Raw genomic sequence first — 25,243 nt, 5'->3', positions numbered from 1 at the left:
CTTATTCGATGATTACACTGGGCGACTTTACAGGCAGATTGTAAATTCGCCAATAAACAGCTCGTAAAGAACCTCAATGTAATTGAGGCTACCCCAAAAAGTGCGTAAATATAATATCTACGCATATAAATTATTGGTTGTTTTAGGTTTTGGTTTGGTTTGGTTTTTGGTCTCAAAACAACTTAACCACAGTCACGATATGTAGTAAGTACTATAAAATTACACGGTATATTTTACGAAATGAAAACCACACATTTCACAATTTTTTTTTTTTACACATATTAGCCATAAAAAACATAAACAATCAATTTTCAGTGTTGCCATAATAGTCTTCGGTTGACAATTGACATTTCGCAAGAAAGTTCACTTGCGAGAAGTCAAACTTGCTGTAGATTCTCAGAATAATTTGCTACTTTAACAAACCCTTCATTGAATTCCGATGATCGCTTTCACATGGCGCATTAATTAACCGGCTGCACGCGTTTCTTATATTATTGGTGGTATCCTATCGGCACGGCATATCTGATATACAGTGTGACAGCAATGGCAGACAGTTGTAGAGATGCTTCAAGTGAAAATAATGTGAAAAGTCCCAATTTCATCTGTGGCGTTGTTGAAGGTAATGATTTCTTTCACTAAAACATTACTTATTGATCAAATTCATTATACTGAATTGCAAATTTGGGCTACCTACGAATATCTTATTTCAAGATATTTTTGGCACATTCGCCTATCATAAGACCGATTGTTTTGAATACAAAACAGAGGAAAATATCGATAGTATGCCAAAATTCTTACATCTCAGACGTCATAATATCTTTCCGTACTAAATACATCTGAATCGACAATAAATATAACCGTGATCCATTACGCCATTTATTATATTATATTACCTATGTATAATAATAATATTATGATGATTATGTATGTAGGCACAACCGAATTAGTTGTTATAACATAACGACGAATCTTAACAATACTTATTTCCGATTTTACAACCCTATGTGAGTATTGGCCTCTTCTAACATCTGCCTCCATCCAGGTCTGTTCAAAGCCACTTCCCTTCCAGCTTTGGGCAGCCAAGGTCTTTAAATCCGACTTCCGACTTGATACTACCCCTCCATCCTTTACAATGATGACCAGATCTTCATTTTTGCCTTCTGGCATCCCAAATGTCAGTTACTTTTTCATGTGTGACTCATCCACCCCTGCATACATGATCCAGCCACATGTACAAAGTGCACAGCTCGCTATTGTATCGCCTCTCTTACTGTGGATCATTGATGGGTCTGAAGATACCGTGCAGTATGCTCCGCTCAAATGAACCATTCTCCATGTTTTTGGTCATGCACCAAGTTTCCGTGGCATTTGTTGCCTAGCTCAATTCTTAGTTTCAGTTTCTAGGCCACACACCGTTAATAAAGGATCCTAGGTAAGTAGGTATGCGAAATTGTTGACCCTATCAAAAGTTCTGCTGTGCGCCCTGAAAGTGTCACAAGGTCTTCCCCCCCCTCTGAATACAACCATATATTTGGTTTTCTCCATATTAATAGTGAGTCCTATTGTGCTAAAGTTTTCATCAAAGTCCACAAATACCTACTTCACAGTTGAAAAATTATGATAATTAAAAACAGTACTGTTCGGTTATCAGGAATACAGCGGAAAACACATTTTTAAAATACCCGATATACTAGATTATTTGTTAGTTTGGGTTAGGTTAGGTTTAGTTAGGTTAACCTAACAAATAATCCAGTTTATTGGTTATTTTCAAAATGTGTTTTCCGCTGTATTCCTGATACTGAACAGTACCTTAAAAACTTAGATAGGAGTTGCAGCCGATTATTTTCTCATTATAATGTAGCTCTATTTTCTGAAAAAATATTAGGTTTATTTCTGCTTAGGTTTATTTTTTCTAAATGAATAAATAAAATTATGCCGCAGATGCCCACATGAGCTTTTATATATATTTTTTTTACGAAAACAATTTATTTCGTGTAGACAATTATATATTAAATACCTTTTTCTGTCGGCGCAGATGCTTTTCGATCCAATAATTTTATTGTTAAGTAATTTAAAATTTGGGTAATTGTGCTGCAGATGCCCCCATGAGCTTTTATATATTTTTTTTACAAAAACAGTTCATTCCATCTAGACAATTATAATAAATACCCTTTTCTGTCGGCGCATAGGCTTTTCGATCCAATAATTGTTAATTTAAAATTTGACATTTTCATACATTTTGGTGCATCATTATCACAAACTAAGATTATATTAGGTTGGGGTAGGTTAGGTTAGGTTTGCCTTGGTCTAAAAATAAAGTTATAAAATCTCATGCGGGCGGGCATCTGCAGCATATTTACCAATATTTTAAATTTTCATACATTTCGATGCATCATTATCACACTCTATGATTATATTTGGTTATGGTAGGTTAAGTTAAGTTAAGTTGGGTGTGGTCTAAAAAGAAAGTTATAAAAAGTCATGCGGGCATCTGCGGCACGTTTACCAAAATTATAAAACATTCTACAGATACCTTGTTATATTCTCTTTGATTACCTACCTACACCTTGCTCATAAAGGTTGTACTTAGTTATTACTAGATGTTAAACAGAAAATACAATTTTTCAGGTTTTTATGGTCGGCCATGGACCACAGACCAAAGAAAAGACCTCTTTCAAAAGTAAGTTGCATGCAAGACATAAATATTTTAATATACATAATATTATATTAAATAATTAAAGTGTTAAAACAAGAAAAATCGACACTTCCATGCACTCTGTCTCTAAACTGTCTAAAAACTCCACACTATTAAAGTCTCCCAACTATTATCGAAAGGAAACAAAGGGGCAGGAATGCTTGTTCTGGCTACTGACACTGGACTGAAATTAATCCATTTGAGGACAATCAATTTACAAAATCCTTGTAATTCGCTTGAAAAGAAAGTTGTTTTGGTTTTTGGATGTTTACAAGATAGAATGACGATATGGTTTTAAAACCATTATTGTATTTAAATTTCAGAATGAAAAAGTGGGGCATGGATTCATATGTGTATGCTCCCAAAGATGATTACAAACATCGAGCGTATTGGAGAGAATTATACACTGTCGAGGAAGCGGAACATTTGACCGGGCTTATCAGTGCAGCTCGTGCGCAGGGCGTCGCTTTTTATTATGCCTTGTCACCAGGATTGGATATTACTTACAGTAGTCAAAAGGAGGTAACAGCCCTCAAAAGAAAATTGGAACAGGTATACTTAAACCATTTAATTTATAACATTGTCGAAATTGTAAATTCAATAATTAATTGCTATAATTCTTTTCAATTCTTCAGTTGTATATTTCGAATCATGATGCTACGCCACAGAAAAGATTAATAAGGTTGAAATATGAAACTCACTCTCCATAGACTTAGACTTTGAAGGCAGTTATGAAGAAGACAATGAGACGGTCAGGCCATTTAACACAAGAAATACAAAGCCCCTGAATGTTCTTAACTATTAACAATATTTAATGGCAGTTTCATGTATGTGATAAACTTTAACATACCCTCAATAATTGTACCTTCGGGCAAAATTATAATAAAAGTATATCATAGAAGCATCATTAATAAAAAATTCACGTCGATGATTTGAGAAACCCGACGTGCGATAATAATTGAGATGAAATGAACAGAAGTAACATGATTAAAAATGAGTTAGAAGCAGTTTACATATTACCACATTACCTACATGTTTATGCTTGAAACAAACATATAACTGCTTTTTATGAAAAGGGTATTTTATTCTCAATATTGCAGTACAGGCGGCGGCCCGGCCCTCTAATTTCGCACAATTCGCTATTTCGTACATTTCTTAAAATTTTGATTTTTGTTGATAATGCAAAAACTGTACGCTTCGATGCAGTCGCTCCTCTCTCCTCCGCTCCCCGTCACCTTCTCAGATACGTAACAGGGTGGTATTCAACTATAAGTGTATAAAGAAAACATCTGATCGCTAATACGCCTCGTTAACTTTATTATACCTTTACTTACTATTTTAAAGTATACTTTTTGGTGTTTTTTTTACATCCCTCTACTTTCGAACATTCAAGATTAAAACACATTTTCAGGAACCAATTACGTGCGAAAGTTGAGGCCCGCCTGCATGTCCCATGGAATGGTGTATAGAACAGTATTATTATTTTCATAGCAAACCGTCTGCAAGTAAAACACTAAACACAGGGAAATATCAATGTTTATGTGGAATAGTAATAAAGACTCATTTATGAATAAGACCCACATTTACAGAATGTTGAATTTACAATTGCATATTTAACTTTGAAGTCGATTTATTTAACTGGTGCATTTGTCGCCAATGTTTTCTTCAGAAACTGAAGTATTACTTTATTTCAATCTCAACATGTAATAACACATTAATTTACCATAATTAGAATAGGCCTTTAGCTAAATTCACATACACTTGATGCATACACAACTTCTGACAGTAGGTACTTAAAACATTTGGAGTCATTCATAGCCAATGAGGTTTCGACAGATTAGTATAGAGTGGTTTTCAGCCAATGAGATTTTATATCAGGTTTACTTAAACTGAACGTAAGCAATATACGATTATCGTTTATAAGAATGTCTGAACGCAGCAAAAAATCAAACCTTACTGTAATAACCAATGTGCAAGAATGGTCTGTGGCTATCTTGATTTAAGTGATGTTGTCTTTTACAGGTGTCCCAATTTGGCTGCACGGCTTTTGCCCTTCTCTTTGATGACATTGAACCTGAGATGAGTGAAGCTGATAAAGAAATCTTCCAGAGCTTTGCGCATGCTCAGGTAATATGCCGGTGACTATCGGTATGAATGGCATTTGAATTAATAAATAACTATTGCTTGGCGGCATTGAATGTACTGTTTATGAATGAAAAATTAAATGACAGCTGCTGTTAATGTATTGCTTTGGTTACTTACTGTAACCCTTGCACCTTACCTTATTTCCTATATATAGATGGCAGAGGGTCAGGTCGGGACTTTACTCGGGTAGTGATGTGGTGATTGCTCCCACCAAACATATTCATTTTTTATACTAATTTAAACATTCAATAAAGCATGGTTATATGTGTCGCTGAGTTTCAAAACCTGCTATAACACTTTTTCATTATGTTGAGAAAATCAATAAAAACTTTTTGAACTAAAAAGGTTTTTGAATGATTCAGTCAGTAGTGTTATAGCGGGAATTGATAGACGCATTGATTTTGTTTCATAAATTACAGTTAATCGTAGCGGATTTTGAAAGAGGCTATAAAATTTTCATGTAGAGATTTTAATAACGAATCCAACGATATATATATCTTAATTATTTCAAAAAAGGGTTTTGAAATTTGGCGACACATGATATATGTACATAATTATGCAATAATTAATTTTTAACATATCGAAAGGGGGTCGAAAGTTGGTATAACATAATATTATCATCTTTCGCTCTGAAAAAGGAAAAATTGCATTCATTACAATGTAAATACTACATTTTCTAAACAGTTCTACATGATGGCCATCATGCAACCGATCAGGTAAAAAAGTATGACTTCGTGTTATTAGCTGCTGTTCAAGTGCTTTCCTTCACACTCACCGATCAAGCCTAAGGCGACACAAATGGAAAATTTATAAAAAAAATGAGACTATTTAGGTCAGGGTATCCTCTTCAATGCATCGGTTTATTAGTCTCACCGACCCATTATCATGATAGTAACATTATTTACTGTTTGCTATTGTTTCTCTGACAAAATCTTACTATTACTACAAATGAATATGCAATTCTAAATGCCTCGCAGTTAATTTAATCTTAGCCTTAGTAGATATCCTTTTTTTCAGCTATATTTTTGTTTATAAAATCTCTATGCATAAAACATTTTTTTTCAACATTATTGAATAAAATACATTGTCCCATATGTAGGTATCAGTGACAAATGAAATCCAGCAGCATTTGGGCGGAGCAGTGGTTCGTTTTCTACTCTGTCCAACTCAGTACTGTGGCACTAGAGCCCTGCCCACTGTAACCAGCTCGGAATATCTCACTACACTGGGCGCTAAGCTGTCTAAGGATATTGATATTATGTGGACAGGTAATAAGACATTCCTACCTCAAAAGTTTCCATCAAACTCCACGAATATTATATTTATAGTAACTTCTTTTTTTACTTATTTCGAGCATTCATGAATGCATGCAAAACATGAACCTTCAATGGCCGTAGCCCCTTTCCAAGTTGGTTTAAGCAATGTCCGCACCGGCCAATCAGGTTACGCAGAGGCAGAGTGAAAATGTCAATTGATCCTATTGAGATAAGACTCATACAATTCAGGTTACCAATTTTTTCGGTTCATGCTGCCTTAGTACATTAGGGTTTTTCCGCTGCGCCCTAAACTGAAGTTGGCTGATAATTTAGCTGTTTTCACCACAATATTATTTCCTAGCTAAATCGGAATATGATTAATTTTTTTCAATGATAATATTAGAATAATCCACAGCACCCCTGTAAGCCACACGTACAGTTTGGGAACACCTGAGTTAAAAAACATCCTTCCAACAATTGAAGCACTGTGTATTAACACGCCACCGCCACTTTGGCGTCTTTTGCGTGCCGAACGTTACGGACCGGCGACATGGCGTTTTTACTTATGCATAACTTTACTGTGAAAAATAAATATGAAATTTAATATTAGCCTGCAAGATCTATCGACAGATGGTTGAACGACATGTGCAAGAAGTAAAATCACAATGGAAAAAAAATATTTCGGGGTTTTTACAGAGATGATGGACGTAACACCATTCGGTATTTTTTTGTACCTATACCATTTTTTTAATTAGTTACAAGCGCATTTCTAGGCGGGTGAATCACGAGATATAAACAAATAAGGTAAAAAGCACTCGAGTGTCGTCACTTCAACTTCTAAATTTAATTGTCGACACTTTTCAGTGGTAGTCAACCATTTTTTTTTAAAAATGAACCCAATTTTTGACTACGAAATTGCGTGCTATTTGATATTTTATGTTTAATGGTTTACTACCCATGAAACGTCTACCATGCTTCATCCATGATAGAAATTTTATCTTGAAAATGAGAACCGTTATAAACGTGAACTTGTTGTATCGCGTTGTCATTTTCGTTCGCTTTTTCGGGAGATTATTGCTTGTGTAACTGCATAAATAATAGCTATTTTTAATTATATTTATTGCACTAATTTCATTGAAAAAATAATTAATCTAAGTAAATTCTAGCTAGGATATATATTTTGTATTAGTTTTATCTCCAAAAAAATTTTTTTAAATGGAGGACTAATCGTTTTTTGAGGAAAACTATGGATTGTATGTCAGATATTCCCAATGACTGAAGATATCGGAGGTTTTAGTGATAAACGGACTCATTTGCTCCTTTGAGAACACGCCCACGTACAACATATTTCGCGAGTGATTCTGAGGATTCAGAAACTGAGGCCGACATAACACTTGATTGGAACGATGATGATCCAGCGAGAGACAACAAGCCATTTCAAGGATTGTCAGGAGTGATATTTGACACTGATAATTTAAGTCCTGAAGCTAAATCTAAAAAATGGGTGAACATAACCATGTCAGAGTTAAATAAGTGGTTCGAGTTTCGTGATAATAATTGGCATTACCAGAAAAGCGACTCTAGTCTTATTGGTCGACAAATCCACTTATAGAGACTTCCATATTTTCGAAAACTATGCCACGTAATCGGTTATTTACATTTCACTTATAATGAAAAATTAAATTTTACGATTTTTTGTTGAACATTGCAAAAGTTTGGATCGAGGATATACAGACATCTGAATCAAGTGATGTTGCGAAAACGCATGCACCTTCTACATCTTCTGATACACATTCAACCCATAGAACCAGTTCACCTACTTCATTACAAAGACTCTCTGGCAATATAAAACAACATCAAATAATTAGGATTGCCGCAACTAATAAACGTTTAAGAAGAAAGTGTATTCCTCCCTTAATCTTCGAAAAGAAACTATATACATGTCCAAAGAGTGTAAAGTACCTCTACATCTACATATTGGTAATTGCTTTTCTTAGTATCATTTAAAAAAAGTGTATTAGTTAACTATTTAACTATTAACTATTTCAAATAATTTCAGTTTTAGTGTTTAATTTGTTATAAATCTACTCGTACACTATATTATTGTGTGACAATAATTATTTCGTGCCTAGCCAGTTATCTAAAGGTATTATCCATAATGTTGAGTGTTGATTCAAATATTTTTGTAGAATGTTGATAATGTTTGTTTTACAATTTATTGCTCATAGATTTTGTCATATGATTTTTTTACGCACGCCTCTGCACTGTTATTGGCTTGTCTCGATACCTACAAAAATACCAAATTATAATAAGCGGTGGGAATGTATATGCGTGCATTTTATTTAATTGAATTTACTCGAAAATATGCACGCCACTGCACCGTTATCGGCTAGGCCTCAGCGGACATAAAACCAATAAATTAGTAATAATTGTTCGTTCGGGAATGAATATGCATTTATTTTTAAACACTTCCCAGTTTGTGTGAAGTCTTTGTTATTTTATTTGATAATCAGAGATGTGAGTAGTTAGTGCTAAAACTGGATTTTTACGTATTCTACAGCGGTGTAAAACATTTCGTATTTGAATATTTTATTATATTTTTTAATTAACAAATATATTGAGATTGCTTTATATCAATAGGCTGTTTCCTTTACATTATATTTAACAAATTGAACTAACCTAATAACATATAATAAATAATTTACAAATTATATACTTTGCCTTTATGGAACGCGGGCCAGAGGTTGACAAGTGTTGAATAAATGACACAATTTGATGCATTGATATATTTTAAGTATTTTCTGAAAATTTTATTGAAATATATCAATAGGTTCAAAAGTTATATAATTTTTAACTTCGCGATCGAAATTTGTTGATTTTCATTAAAAAATACAAGATATTGGAGTAGGTATTTTGCGAAAATTTGCGGACCTTATAGTTTTAATATACAGGTGGTTCTCGACTATGGTACATAATTGGTGAAAATTAAGAATATATCTACGAAAGTAGAGCAAAGTGAAAAAACCATGAAAAGGTGTGTTTTAAAATATTTATTTTACTCTGGAAACATTGTATGTACAGTAAAACCTCGTTAGTAAGAACACTGATAATTCGAAATTCGCCGTAATTCGAAATTTTCCCCAAAATAAGTCCCTTAAACATTATTTTCATATAGAACCATACCTTTAATTCGAATTTCGTAATTCGAAATGATTTTAGAGTCCCTGGCATATAAAAATATTCAATAAATCGTAATAAAGTACACTATTTCATGAGCTAGTCATTGAAAATTGTGACAGACTTTTCTTAAAACATCAAAAATTACTTATTATATGATGGTAATAAAAATAATCCTGACATTTGATGACCCAATTCGATAGGCACATCTATGATCAGAAACAAAATTAATGAAAATCAAAAAAAAATTTTTTTTCAAAATTTTAATATTTTTCCCCCATACATTTCGTAATATTCGTAATTCGATTTTTTTTCGATTTTCGGTCCCATGGAATTCGTATTAACGAGGTTTTACTGTACGTTAACAAGGTATTTAGTTCTCAGGTGTTTTCTTTCAAAACTCAAGAGATAGTAATTGCATACAACCTCTTTTCTTGATGAAGAGTTCTATAACATCAATTCTCTTTCAGAGTCTTAATCAATAATTGCCTTATGTACTTGAAATGCTCGCTCTCCATTAAGATCACATTTTTCCACATGTATCAATAAAAATCTTAATTTTTAAAAATTGGTATGAAAGTCGAGGACTACCTGTATTTCTAATTGATAAATATACCCCATATTTTTGTATAATGACGCTTACCTGGCTTGAGTGAATGCAATTTTGTTGGTGTCAAGTGTGTCAAATGTCAAATGTGTTAACAATAAACATTTTTTTCTTTTTATCTTCAGGTCAAAAGGTTATATCTAAAGTACTAACAGCGGCATGCATAGAAGAAATAAGTCGGGTGCTGCGACGACCTCCTGTCATTTGGGACAACCTCCACGCTAATGACTATGACCAAAAAAGGATGTTTCTTGGTTAGATTACCATATTTTTTATACGTCCCAGATGCTGTAAATTACCAGATAAGAGGTTTTCATTGATTAATTTGTTTTTAAGGTCCTTACTCTGGGCGTTCTCCAGAGCTGATACCACTTTTACGAGGTGTGCTGTCTAATCCAAATTGCGAGTATAACGCAAACATGGTGCCTATCAGAACTTTGGCACATTGGGCTAATTGCAGTGTCGATGCATCAACAAATAGTGAGTCTCCTTTTCCATTTATTAAGTAATTTTTTTTATAACAATTTCGCCAGTTGGGTGAATCCAACTAGTTTGTAATGAAAAACCATCAAAGTTCAAGGTAGGCCGCGGTCAGCCTTAAACCACCAATCTTTCAGTCGATAGCCAAGTGCGCTACCAAACGCATTGAGCGTGGAAACTATGATATTGCACACTTTGTACCCACAACTACTTGACAAGGTGGAATGGACTACGTGGATGCCTTGATTTCAAATCTGCCTGCCAACCGTGTAAATCGCTCAACTCTCATGGAAATTTCAACTATAACAAAACAGAAATTGCTAGTTCACACTTACATTCGGTACATACATCATGCATTCAAACCATCAAAGACAAGCCATAATACATATTACTTGCTTTGACTACTTTGTCTTTTACGTATACAAAATACGTCACTAAAACTATCCAACTGATGACTAACTTTGTGAGTATGCGGAGAACTGTTGTGGATGTGAAGATAGGATGATTTACAGTGTTGACAAGAATAATTCCGTGCACAGTTGCTATACATTGACAGTGACGATGTTGCAGATTATGAAAAGAGAGCTAAAAAGTTTCATTTCCTTAGGTGCTTGCCATACACTCATTTTTTTTTAATTAAGTTTTGAGCGGTAACAAATTTATGTATTAATTTTTTAGTTGACAGTGTTGCCGCTGACATAAAACTAGAGAAGGAAGGAGGCGGTGGACCGAACGAAGATGATGGTTCTGTCTGTGTTGACAAGCATGTCTATCATCATAGACAGGCTTTGAGGTAAATAAATAATTAACAAGATGAGATTACATAAAAGCTTTCTCATTCTAATGGATATAATATTATGTTCCATGCAGATTTGCTGACATCCTTACTAACTTTCATTTAAAACCAAGCAACCTTATTCTAGCAGTTCTGTTCACTGATAACACAAAAATTAGCACTTGTATGCACATAATATTGCCATAGAAATATATAATGGCCATGAACTTTTAAAGTGTGTATGGGTGATAGATTTTGAGTTCACAATAATTAACATCACTGCTAGAATATAGAGCTACAGGTATTTTATATTAATAAAGATGTTCAAAGAATGTAACAGAAGTGTAATTTTCTATTTATATTTCAGAAATGCTGTAAGCGAATGGCTTCCTGAATTTGCAATAGAGAAAAATGCATCCGGCCCGATAGTCAAACCTCAACCTACAGTTTGCGGTAAGCCATATTTTCAATATTCATTAAATTAAATCTCTGCAACCAAAAATGTTGAAGAAAACCTTATCTACTAAACGAGAGCCTAAATATCTATATGAATTTGAAGCAAAGGACTCATAGTCTAATGTTTAAAGTAGCTGCAATTCATTTTACTCTGCAGATTCGTTTGTAGCAAAGTTACAATGTTTTATATATAATATTTCCGACTATAAAATGTTTCCAGTTGCATCAGTCCCGATAATTCCAATTCTGCCATCCGTGAACACCTGCATGAGTCTCATAACGCCAACTACCACTACTATGGCCACTTCGAAAGGGCCGACCTCTGTCACTTCCACCGGAATACCCACCGTCAATACAAGTCAACTGCAGGCTCTGGCCGATGTATGCACTACTGTAAGTATCACCAGCCCAATTTAATTATTTTATGTTTAATGAAAATCCATGTATTTTATTTTTAGAATTATTTTTATGTCTGGTGCTGACCTCTATAAAACCTAAAGATTTTCAAATGTATTTTAATTGAATATCTGTCTGAAATATTGCATACTAAATTATTGTCTTTAATTATTTCACAATTATGTGGTTTCGGGGTTTATATTGTCTTGGAATGTAGCACGTTCATTTGACCGGAACGGTTACACGAATAAACGGAACATGATAATGTATAAGAGAACATGAATAAACAACAAGATATTTATAACAGAACATGAAGAAACAAAACGGAACTATGACAATTCAGAGCAGAGGAAAAATATAACATTTATTATTAAAATTTTTAATAACATAGGTTGTCAATACGCCGTGATAAATCAATTTATATAGTTTGTGTATTGGTAGTCGCTGGAAAGCCTTTAATTAAACGGGACTCATCTCGATGTTACCGGCAAGCTCTATCTCGTCTTAATCAATCTAATATGTTTAAAGTGCTTGGGTGATTATGTAAGGACTGTCTTTGACCAACTAGCTGCCACATTTACAGATGAGGGTAACTACAATGAAATTCTCACATATTTCTTCTCAACCGAAAGAGTACAGAAAGATCACCTCTCTTTCCAATTAGATCATGGAATCATTTTGAGGCTGCTGCTGAAAGATGTCCTAAGACTACTAATTGTTGCGAAGGTTTTCACAACGCTTTAAACTGATTGTTTCATAGTAGTCACCTAATCACTTTGAACGTATTAAGTAGATGGATAAGACGAGATATAACTTGCCAGCGATACAGGTCTTCATGTTCTGTTTTGTCCGTTTACCAGCCGGAACAACATTTTTTGGGCTCAATTACGATTTATAGACTAATATCCCAGGTATATGAAATTGTTGACCCCCTCAAAAGTGGTGCTATGTGCCCTGAAAGTATCACAAGGCCTGTCTGGTCCTTTTTGGACTTTTTTTTGATCCTAGTGTGCCTCAAGGATCTCAAATACCTCCACGATCATAGACTATAGATACATATAGACGCCACCCGTTGCATTGCTAAATGAAGCTACGTTCCGTGCGTTTGGTTTGTGGGCGAGCGAACGCATTCGCCTATAAATGTTCGAGACCATAGACCATTTCGCTAGTGCTCGCCCAAAGTGCTCGCACTAGACGCTCAGAATTAAAATATAATTTTCTGTTTTTTTACGTTATATAGTATTTTTAAGCGGTCAAAATGCAACCAATTAGGTAAATATATCCATAATTTAAGTTATTTTAAAGAAACACTAAGTCACTGATTTTAAAATAAATAATAATATACAAATAAATTGTCACGAACATGTATCAACTTACCTATGAAACGTAATACCATCTTCTTGCTTATCAGTACGGCTACCATATTTTAATACAACATGCAGAACCACCTTTCCTACTTAATTAACTAAAAATATTTACCACTGACTTTATGTTTAACACAAAAAATAGCAAATTTAGCAACACGAACAACACGCTACGTGAAGCGATTCAGCACAATTTGCCGGCGATATTTTTGGAAACCAACTTAAAAGTATGTAGACCTTGTATCTTACTCTAGCGCGTGTCGCAGAGATTATAAGGGTGCCGAATACTTTCTCACTCGCACTCATGCATCGTTTTTGTTCAGGCCTTGTCCACGATGCAATTTACTTTCCCACCTATGATATCAATGTCGTTTAATAAAATCAATTTAAATACTTAATATTGTAATTTCAAACTTGAAATACAAACAATATCAGAATTTGGTCATTATTAACTAATGCAAATAAAATAAATAAGAAAGATCAATGAACCTTTAACCTGCAGCATTTTGAAAAGTCTAATAATTTATTATTCTTCTGCAATAAACCTGTCTTAGGAACCACATAATTCGTAAATAGTGTTGATTAAATTTTCACATAATGAATTTATAGCTTGAAATGTCTTAAACAAAATCACATACTAAATTTTTCAGGTATCATCAGGAGAAATGTTCAACCCAACTGGAAATCCAATTATGAATTCTTTAGTATCGGCAACAAAAGTAGTGACAAATGATTTGTTACACAATCCAATCCCCCCGATAGCCGCCTCCAACGTTGCTCTGCCATCGGAGATTCCTGTATCAACAGTTCCAGTAGCAATAATGGGATTAAAATCATTCGGCGATGGAGAAATCCTCGGCACGGATCCTTTGAAAGATGTCAAAAAGAATGAGGGAGTTTTAGACATTGAAAGTGATGAAACAATGCATGATGTGCCAATTGCAGAAAAAAAACCATCTACGGTTGACCCACTGAACAACACAGATAAAAGTGTAACGGTATTTCCGAAAGTAGAAAACGTTGTTAATCTGGTGATTTGTAGTGAAGAAAATGGAACTCATACGGTGACAAATGATGAAGACAGTTCAGCTGATATAGTAGTCGATGATTTTGACAGCAAAGAGGTGCAGAATGGCGCAATGAGTATCGGAGGTGAGATTTTAAGTTTGAATTAAATTTATAATCTTACAATTTTCCTACAGATAACATATTTTCTGAATAATAAATGGTTTTCTAAAAGCCTTATGCATGAAATGTCATGAATAACTATACCCAATCTCGCTGTGTTGTCCGTTTGACGGACAGTCACGAAAATGTAAACAAACGAGGTGGGTCTAAGAAGATCTGTCATTCGTGACTTGTGAATATTCATTCAAACAACAATAGTTAATTCTACAATATCATAATTTTGTTTCAAGTCATTAAATTGTTTAAAGTTTATATAATCTATTAATTTATATTATTATGTCATTTGCATACTTTCACCATTGCATTATATAATGATAGTCCAAACTCTTTGTTTTAAACAAATTTTAATAACATCTTTGAATTCATTTTACTATTTTACGAGCAGCATACATCAGTTGTATCATTAATTTGTTGCATTGCAGAGTCTCCTTGCACCCTCAGCCCACTTCATCCGGCAGACACAGCCATGGAATGCACTCCAGAGCATGAAACAATTGAAACTACCATAGCTGACAATTCTACCACTATTGCAGAGACCAAAGACCATCTGACCGTACAATCCAGTGGACTAATGAATCCTGAGAGTCCAACTCAAGACATTGATGTTGTTATGAGTGACGGTTGCAATGAGGTATTCCATTTATTATTTCATCTTCATTAAATAATATTACAAAGCAAAGAAATTAAAGTTTATGCAGGTGGAGCTTTTGTATATGAATGCAATAAAAGGCTTGTGATTAAACTGGCTGCAATTAATTTCCCATTGCAGATATATTTTATAGTAAGTCCTGTGCTTGTGAGATTTATTTTTCATGGCTGCACTGAGATAAAAACACCATGCATCGGAGTTTAAAAACAACCATTATTATTTCAATGAAAAATCACATCACAATAGTCATAAATAATAATATGTAAATAACTAACCAAACCAAGACATTAACAGCCAGCGACCATTTCCTCTTTCATTTCCAAATACTGCCAATGCGGAAAATATAGATTTTTTAGTAGTTACCAATTCAATAATACTAAAAATCTTTTGGAATCGTAGGAATATATTAAAATACCAAAAGTTAATATTACACCTTCTCATGTAGTAGTTGAATCCCTTTATTATAAATAATATGTATATATTCGACACAGTATTTTTTTCCATGGTTTGAATATTAAAATTTTAACTTTACTACTTTTATTTTAATCAAGTTGTACTAAAAATATATTAATTCTTTTAGAATGGTGCCTTTTTACAAGTCAACAGCCCCGGTGGGGACATGATGGTGGAATCTAATGACTCAAATGATAGGTATGTCTTATTATATACATCCCAGTACTTATTGGCTTTGGTTTCGGAAAGTCAATTTCATGTAATTTTCAATTAAAACTGTTCGTATAGTTGCAATTAGGGAATCCAATCCCGAGCCAAAATTGTAATCCCGGGATTTCGGGATTACAATTTGACGATCCCGGTATTGGCATTTTTTTCGATAGTTAATATTAAATTTTGATAAAAACATTGATAAAATCGGTCAAAAATAAATCTAGTATAATTTATACCAATGTTTTGCGGACCATCAACATTGGAATATAATAATAAATATTTATATAACTGATTTTTCATTCAAAACAATTAATTTTGCAACACAGTGTGCTGGTATGATAATATTTAAGTACTTATTGAAATAATAAAAATCAATTATTATATGAGTTTTCAGTATTATTTATAGATCTTCCAGAATTTTAAAAAGCTGGAATAATTTTATTCATTTAAATTGAATTCCAAATGTTTGGGAGTCCTGATTGATTCGCCCGGTTCCATCGCTCGATTACAGATAGGTATTGTTATCAAGTTATCATTCGTGTTTCGGATAGGTGATAAAATATCACATTATTTAAATGGCTTTAGTTCACCACCCATAAAAATGAGTATATCATTAACGAATTGCTTTTGAACAATAATTATTATTGTTAAGGGGGGACATGCTCGGCGTAGGTCAAAATGGAGCTTTTATTGCATTTTCAAACCATGATCCTGGACATTCCTTAAACGTTGTAGATAATCTATTTATATAATTTTGAAGCCTTATTATCCTTTATATTTATTTTAAACATTTGATGACTGCATAAAGTATTTTTATTGCATAAAATAGTATTCTTTTAAACCTCTCGCTCTAATGTTTTAGAATATAGTCATATTTCAGTACATGAATGTGCAGTGGTGTTAAGATTTTTTACATTTATTAATTTTTAATCGCATTTATAAAACCATTAGTATAATTTATGATGAGATAATTTTAGTAAAATATTTACGATAAAAAATTATATTGATAATCTCTGTGATCCCAAATTTGACAAGAATTAGGCATTTTATTATTCAAAAAATCGGCAAGATTAACACATTTGAAGATAATTCTAAAGATACTTATTATAAGCTATGTCTTTGACCGTTCAAGTGTGATAAACATCTTACGAATAATGATTGCTTCATAATAATTATTGACCTAAGAATAAGGTAGTGTTTTTTTGAAATACGCCATTTCTTTTGTCATCCCCCGGTGGTTAAGCTACAACATACGGCCGTAGCCATAAATTGACAAACTAAAATTGAAGTAGGGAACATAAATATACCCACTTATCTACATAAGTGCATAAAGCCTATAGTCTTTAAAATATTTGTATTTATTTTAATTTCATAGTTCTACAAGTAGTCCAGACTTGTTGACTGTAGATGACCTAATGCTGTTATGTGACCTGTTCTACCTTCCGTTTGAACACGGTGGACAGGCGTTGAAATTACTTCAGGAATTCAATTGGCTTAAATGCAATGCTCCAGTTTTGCTGTCATCGGAAAAGAATAATTCGGCACCGAGTGGAGGAGTTAAAAATGGCGGAGTGAACAAGTCTGAAGTGAGTGCAATGTATCATTTTAACATGTTGTCATCATAATGTAAAGTATAGCAGGCCAGTACAAGTGTTTTTATTTTGTCCAGTCGCAGGAATGGCATACGAGAGCTCGGCGCTTTGCTAGTTTGTGCGGGAGAGTTTCAAGGCTATCTAGACGTCTTGCGAAGTGTAATAATCGAGAATTGTTACACGATATTTGCGGTTATGTCTGGGATTTGCGAGCTGTCGTCGGTTTGCTTCAATCGTACGTCAAATGGCTAGGTAATATTTTCCCATCTGCTTTGGAATATTGTGTCGCATTGATTCTTCTTGTTCATTTTCCTGATTGATGTTTATCTTTTGCAGCTATTGGTAAATTTCCACCAAACATTTGTGAATTCACGCAAGGCAGCTATACGTGTAAGATATTTTTACTTTATGTTATAATATGTATTGATGGATACTTAATTATCTTGTTTTTAGCTTAATAAATGGACATCATAATTTATTATTAAAGAGCTCTGTCTAATGCTAATAATTTGTTGAATTTAAATATTATGTCATTCCATAAATAATGCAGTATTTTAAAAATGTTTGAAATGATACAAAAAAAGTTATTAAGTCCTTACCGAGTTTTGAGCTGAAGAATAAATCAAGCTCCCTTCAGACATCATCTTCTGTACAACCGTTTCCAATTAATATGGTCTTATAAATGGCGAATAAGGTGAAACAGTAAAGTAAAGTAAAGTTAGTAAGAACACTGATAATTCGAAAATAAAAATATTCAATAAATCGTAATAAAGTACACTATTTCATGAGCCAGTCATTGAAAATTGTGATAGACTTTTCTTAAACCATCAAAAATTACTTATTTTATGAAGGTAATATACCGTTAGTCCCAGAAGTACCCGACCTGACGTATAGATAGCTGTTGTTGTTTGAAAATAGTGACCATGAGAGAAAGTACCAACCTTATAAAGCCTAAGTTTGAAGTTTGACGACGCTACGTTGTTCAGTAATTATTTGTCAGCCATCAACAGTGAACGCTCTCAGCGAAATTGTAAACATGGAAAAAATTGGTTGTATTTATGTGATACAATACTTTCATTTCTTTTATTTTGTTAATTGTCAATTCATGGTGGAACTGCATTGTATTGTTGTTTTTATTTAATAAAACGCAATTTTTTTTTATAGTACTTATTCCACTTTAATTAACCCTTTCAAAGCGTCAAGAATACCGCTTTAATACAATAGAGCGCGTCATGATTTCAAGTATTGATAAATCACAATAAATGTCAGTCAAACATGTACAAATACAGTCATCAAAAATATTTTAAGTGTTCGACGGTGATTATGAATAGTCGTAATATTTTTAACGATCTTAAAAATAAACATTCGTGCCCTGATTATGATAAAGAATGATGAACAAGCCGCGTTATACAAAAAGCGTGTGACTTACGTTTCAGTCACCATTTTGTTGACGTGTCGGCTCCGGACGAGTGCAGAATGATGTTCAAAACTTCCAAGTTAATGCAAACGTAATCCCAGACCACTTAATAAATTATGAGAAATCCTTTTTTACACCCCACTTGATAATATTAATGGTTTATTTTGATAACATGACAAGACACTATTCACTAAACAGAACACATAATCCACATAGTTTCAAATGTTATTAATATATAAATTTCAACATCGTCTGATATGTAGGTAGGTCATTTTAGTATTTTTGAAACACTTACATATTTTAATAGTTCACCTTTTCATGGTATTCTCTAAAGCACGGATACACGCATAATGGCACGTTACACTCGGAACACATGTATCTGGAATATTTTTTGGTTTTCGGTTTTTTTTTTTGTATTCGCACAAAGATGACAAACTCTGCAAGGATTTATCCGTTTATTTGCGGGAGGAATTATGTCCGGCATATGCTTTGCCATCGCTCTAGCTGATAAACGCAGTGGATGGTCGACGGGTTGCTGTGCGCGGGATGTGGCTGGAACTTGATATTTTTCAAATATTTGCCTGATTACTTTTAACTGAAAATTAGCTAGACCTGTTTTTTTGCCTGTGATAGTACTAAACAGAATATATGAATTTAATAAAAATAGATCTATGATATGGAAAGCCACCTTTTTGTACCATTTTATTGATTTACGCATACAACTTAGTGTATTTAACATCATATCAGCTTTATCTACAGATCCCATACATTTGTTATATTGGATAACACATGTAGGTTTCAGTATAGGCTCTCCGGTCTGCCTATTGAATTTTCCTGTGGGTGTAAATGAATCATTGTGCAATGTGGTCAACATATGGACTTCGCGCCGGTCGTGCCATTTTATAGCCAATAGCGGGCTACTATTTTTTGACTCCACTTCTCCTTTCTTGAGCTTCCTAAATGTCGGCATATTTCTTCGATTTTTTCGGACTGTCCCGCAAGCATTTGTTTTTTTATCGTGAAGATGTTTAAATAAGTCTGGGTTTGAATACCAGTTGTCAGTCCACATAGTATAACCTTTACCGAAATATTCGTTCATTAATGTCGTTACCACAGCTCCCGAAATGCCAAGTCCTTGCTCATCGACAGTATCTGTTCCTTCCCCGCAATATATTATGAAATCTAATATGTAACCAGTCATCACATCGCAAAGAACGAACATTTTTATGCCGAAACGGTGGCGTTTTGAAGGAATGTACTGTTTAAACAGCAATCTACCTTTGAAAACAATTATGCTTTCGTCGATGCATAAGTTCTCGTGCGGCATCATTGTTTTTTTGAATATTTCTCGGCAGTGGTCGATCAGAATTTTAATTTTATGTAATTTATCTCCAGGAATTTGAGTATTGGGATCCGAAAAGTGCAACATCCTCAAAAGCAAAGTATATCTGTCTCTTGGCATTACTTTCCCGAACATTTGGCTGGATAAGAGTGGATCGGTTGACCAATGTTCGGCTCTATGTTACGACCGTACTCCCTGGATAAACGTCAGATTTCTATATTCAATACTTGAAAGCATCTAAGCGTCACTTTTTGAGCATAGACAATCATCGGAAAAATTGCTATTATATGGCTTAGGCGCTATTATAAGCGTAGACAATAAGAACAAATATAAAAATCTTTTACAACGAATAAAATTCAAACATTTTCAATTAACTAATAAAATTCGCCGTTTTCAAAAATCAGTATAGTATATTAGAGTTCGCCAATGCATTTCATAAAATTTTAATAATTATAAAGTAATCTTTGACACAAAGACACTCATGCTTAAACCTTCGTCTAAAAACGCTCTGAAAAGGTAGGTAAAGCCTCAATTACATTGAGCTTCTTTACGAGCTGTTTATTGGCGAATTTACAGGCAGATTATAAATTCGCCAACAAACAACTCGTAAAGAAGCTCAATGTAATTGAGGCTTAAGTATGCGAAAATAAGGAACATTTTTCAAAATAACGTTATAGATAACAATATTTTTTGTATAAAAATTTTCCGTGTTACATAACTAAACGATATTGTTATTATTTCAGATAATTTCGACTCAAATTTAATCAATAAAATAAGAAATACGAGTGAAAATGGCTTGAATTGTTCTTATTTACACTTTGATTAGTGATTGCTTTTATAAGATAATAATATTTATCCATAGTCAGTATTCCGTATTTAATTTATATTCATTTAATTAAATGTATAATAAATAAAACAGGCTCCAGTTTATGATATTTATTATTTCGCTTCCACAAACAAATGGCCCGGTCAAATAGCCTCGATAAAACAGCTCACACTGATTGAAATTAAACGTCACTGGTTTTCATTAAAATGCCACTTTTCCTACTTAAAACTTACCTTTCGGCATAATATACATATCATAAATATGCATGAAGCGTGTTATCTTTCATATTAAATATTATACCAAACTAACCTCGTATTTTTTTTAATCTTAATTTTCTCGGTAATGCGTTAATACGGAATACTGATTATGGATATAAATATTACAATCTTATAAGAACAATCACTAATCAAAAAGTAAATAAAAGCCATTGAAGAAATTATAACAATGTCGTTTAGTTAACACGGCTCAATTTTATATATCAAATATTGTTTTCTATAACGTTATTTTGAAAAATGTTCCTTATTTTCGCATACCTACTTATCTATTTAGAGCGTTTTTATGTGAAGGTTAAGGCTCGCACAAACCAATGCGAATATTCACCAAGTACCCCGTCAAAATATCCCAAAAAAAGCACCCGCCATCGGTACGGAAGGTCCGGTCAAAAGAGTCTCAAAAAAAGCCTATGCCGCTGTAATGCTCTCTACTTACCTGTTGTTAATGAACAAACGTAGGGGATCAAAAGATACAATGAAAGCCATCAATTTGTCATATATTCGGCTATTTTTTGAGACTCTTTTGACCGGACTTTCCATATCGATGCGGGTGCTTTTTTCGGGTTATTTTGACGTGGTAAATGCGAATGGATGGCAGTGTCGGAGCAAATAATTGAATCAATGATAATATAAAATTATTGATATATTATTTGAATGCTCGATACCGAAACGTCAAACAATCGCAGCGCTCCATATTGAACTTTGTAAGATAATAACTTAATTCCCTTCCGAAATCTGAACGTCGCGTGCTCTTTCCCGTAAGCCAATACGAGCTTGATTGGCGAATAATTCGCTTTGGTGTGTGCACGAATGTTTTAGGTTACTTTATAATTATTTAAATTTTATGAAATGCATTGGCGAACTCTATTATGCTATACTGATTTTTGAAAACGGCGAATTTTGTTAATTTAAAATGTTTGAGTTTTATACTTACATTGTAAATTATTTTTATATTTTTACTTATTGTCTACGCTTATAATAGCGTTTTCGCCATATAATAGCGATTTTTTCGATGATTGTCTATGCTCAAAAAATCTCGCTTAGATGCTTTCAAGTATTGAATATAAAAATCTGACGTTTATCCAGGGAGTACGGTCGTAACATAGAGCCCAATGTTCCTCTATTGTGATGTGACGATTTCTAGTCATCAACATACCTACAGCAAAAAAAATGTACATTTCCGGGACGTCTGTGTTGACCCACTTATGCATTCGTGATTTCGGCGATGGTTCTTGTCTTCTAATGTCTTCTGTATAATAGTTATTTGTTTCGATTACGATTCTGTCCATTATATTTGAATTCAAAAAATGCTCAAAAAAATCTATTTCTTTAGAGCTATCTGATAAATTTGTGTGCGGACTGACTCCAGAAAATAAATCATCAAATTCGTGAACAACTGGTATGAAAGGTCCAGAAGTCTACGAAGACAGATCGTCAACATTACGATTTACATTTAAATTAGAGGCGGCGGCAGTAGCACTTTCTGATGGGGCACTGGAAGTATCTGAATCATCGTAGTACTCATTTTCACTCAACTCATAATCTGAATCAGGATCATGAATTGCTTCTCCCATTTCATCGCTCAAATTACCAGGGATATCCATTTTAAAATAATCACAAAATATCGAACACACACAATATGCTATCACAAAATGTTTTTAATTTTTCCGATACAGAAATTTTCAATTGTGTGAAAATGTTTATTCACTTAACATATCTTTTCTTTATAAATGACTGATAACTAAGGTAAATAAACAACTTTTGTCCGTTTTACCTAATAGTATAATCAGAAAATAGTATTTAAAAATGTTAATCAACAATAAACAAAGAGAAATATTAAATCGCGGACTTATTTAAATTACACCTTGTTCAAATTATTTTCCGAAACTATTAACTCTCGGATAATATACTAGCAGATAGACGAATGAATGCAATCTCCAAAAGCATTCCTTTTGTAAAATGTTTTGTAAATTCACTTTGATCAATCGAATATTCTATTTAACAGTTTATGCACCAAATAGTTTTTCAATCACTAAAAAACAATATAACATATTATATCGCGAATTCGTATCGCTACAAACGCGTCAGTCAAATGTCTTCGGCGCACATGCACTAAGAAGCGATAAGACACTATATACCCGGCAAGTTTGAATTGGCCCGATGACTGATATTTTTTTTATCCAAGACACGCTCCCGAAAAATATTTATTTAAATTAGATAGAACAAAACTTTAGGCTATCCATTGACAGATGTCAAGAGAAGGATGATTTCTGAATAAATTAAATCAATATTAGAATTTTTCGCGCCTGGCCGAAAGCAGTACTAGGCAAACGAAAATCGAAATGACTTTAGTCAGCTGACGCGCGGATGACTTGCGCGTATAGGGACATTTTCAACTGAAAAAAAGTCCCACTGAGGCGGACGAAACCGGTCCTAATATATTAATTAAAGTGGAATAAGTACTATAAAAAAAAATTGCGTTTTATTACATAAAAACAACAATACAATACTTTCATTTGAAAGTCTTCAGTCCAACCAATATCAAAGCGGCGCTAGATTCTACTCTGGGGGTGTCTGCTCCTTTGTTTACAACAGTAACATATTGGGTGGCTGAGTTTAAACGACGCTGTACGAGCTGCCAAGACGAACATCGAAGTGGTCGACCAAATGAAGTGACCATGCCAGAAATGGTGACGAAAATCCACAAAATTCTATTGGATGAACGTCGACTGAAATTGCGCGAGCTAGTCGACATGATAGGCATTTCAAAAAGTGCTGTACATCACATATTGACTGAAAATTTGGACATGAGAAAGCTGTGTGCAAGGTGGGTGGCTGCCGCGATTACTCACAATGGAACAAAAACAGCATCGTGAGGATGTTTCAATCGAGTGTTTGGCGAAGTTTCACAGCAATAAAGCAGAGTTTTTGCGTCTATTCATAACCATGGATGAAACATGGGTCCATCACTTCACACCTGAGATGAAAGAACAGTCAAAGCAATCGACTGAAAGGGGAGAATGGCTCCAAAGAAGGCGAAGACAGTTCCATCTGCAGGCAAGGTCGTGGCGTCAGTTTTTTTGGGATGCGCGTGGGGTAATTTTCATTAATTATCTTCAGAAAGGAAAATCAATCAACGGCGTGTATTATGCAAACTTATTGCAGCGTTTGAGTGATGAAATCAAAAAAAAAACAACCGCATTTGGCGAAAAAGAAAGTTTCGTTTCATCATGACAATTGATCAGTTCACACATCCGTTATCGCGATGGCCAAGATCAATGAGTTAAAATTCGAATTGCTTCCTCACGCACCTTATTCGCCAGATTTAGCCCCCTCGGTTTGTTTTCTGTTTCCAAACTTGAAAAAATGGCTCGGTGGTAAAAGATTTGCCAACAATGAAGAGGTGGAGTCGGCGGTTGATGGCTATTTTGAGGAGCTTGACGATTCTCACTATAAACAGGGTATCAAAGCTATTGAACATCGCTGGAAAAAGTGTATTGACCTAAAAGGAGACTACGTAGAGAAATTTAAAAAAAAAACCCAATTTTTTTGTGTTTTCATTGTTAGGTCGGGTACTTCTGGGACCACCCTCGTATGTGTCGCTAGATGTCAAAATTAGCCAAGTCCATAATAGATGAATAGGATAAAAACAGCTTTTTGTTTTCTCAAATACACAGTCCCAAGGGTGAAAGTTTATATTATTTCGAGTACTTATAGAATATTTAAAATTAATGAATTCCACATTTTGATAATGCAGAAATGTTAGAAAGCAGTAGTTCTTCAGCAATTCACAAAAAAGTCAAAAATTCCCTAAGGTGGACTTGGCTGATTTTGAAATGTAGCGACACATATATAATAATCGAAAATTTGGTAGGCGGCACATCTATGATCGGAAACAAAATTAATGAAAATCAAAAAAAAAATCAAAATTTTTATATTT

The 25,243-nt window shown here is 33.8% G+C and overlaps 1 protein-coding gene across 2 annotated transcripts in view; it reads left to right on the top strand.

The window, feature by feature from the left end:
- Positions 1-327: 327 nt before the first annotated feature.
- Oga (O-GlcNAcase) overlaps positions 328-25,243 on the top strand; it is a 42,378-nt gene continuing 17,462 nt past the window's right edge. For both annotated transcript variants that reach the window (XR_015071442.1, XM_085953641.1), the window contains exons 1-16: positions 328-619; positions 2,629-2,680; positions 3,019-3,247; positions 4,718-4,822; positions 5,940-6,108; positions 10,006-10,134; positions 10,217-10,360; positions 11,039-11,153; positions 11,503-11,588; positions 11,812-11,984; positions 14,002-14,503; positions 14,962-15,170; positions 15,769-15,839; positions 17,230-17,440; positions 17,524-17,698; positions 17,783-17,836. Coding sequence is in view for 1 of the 2 variants with exons in the window: in XM_085953641.1 (XP_085809767.1) it covers positions 544-619; positions 2,629-2,680; positions 3,019-3,247; positions 4,718-4,822; positions 5,940-6,108; positions 10,006-10,134; positions 10,217-10,360; positions 11,039-11,153; positions 11,503-11,588; positions 11,812-11,984; positions 14,002-14,503; positions 14,962-15,170; positions 15,769-15,839; positions 17,230-17,440; positions 17,524-17,698; positions 17,783-17,836 (2,500 nt within the window). In the remaining variant the exon portion in view is untranslated. The remainder of the gene's footprint in view (positions 620-2,628; positions 2,681-3,018; positions 3,248-4,717; positions 4,823-5,939; positions 6,109-10,005; positions 10,135-10,216; positions 10,361-11,038; positions 11,154-11,502; positions 11,589-11,811; positions 11,985-14,001; positions 14,504-14,961; positions 15,171-15,768; positions 15,840-17,229; positions 17,441-17,523; positions 17,699-17,782; positions 17,837-25,243) is intronic.

The sequence above is a fragment of the Rhyacophila brunnea genome, unplaced genomic scaffold (genome assembly GCF_057557595.1).
Source record: "Rhyacophila brunnea isolate RB1 unplaced genomic scaffold, BYU_Rbru_1.0 scaffold_4, whole genome shotgun sequence".
In the NCBI taxonomy this organism is placed as follows: Eukaryota; Metazoa; Arthropoda; class Insecta; order Trichoptera; family Rhyacophilidae; genus Rhyacophila; species Rhyacophila brunnea.
This window is presented reverse-complemented; position numbering and strand designations above follow the sequence as displayed.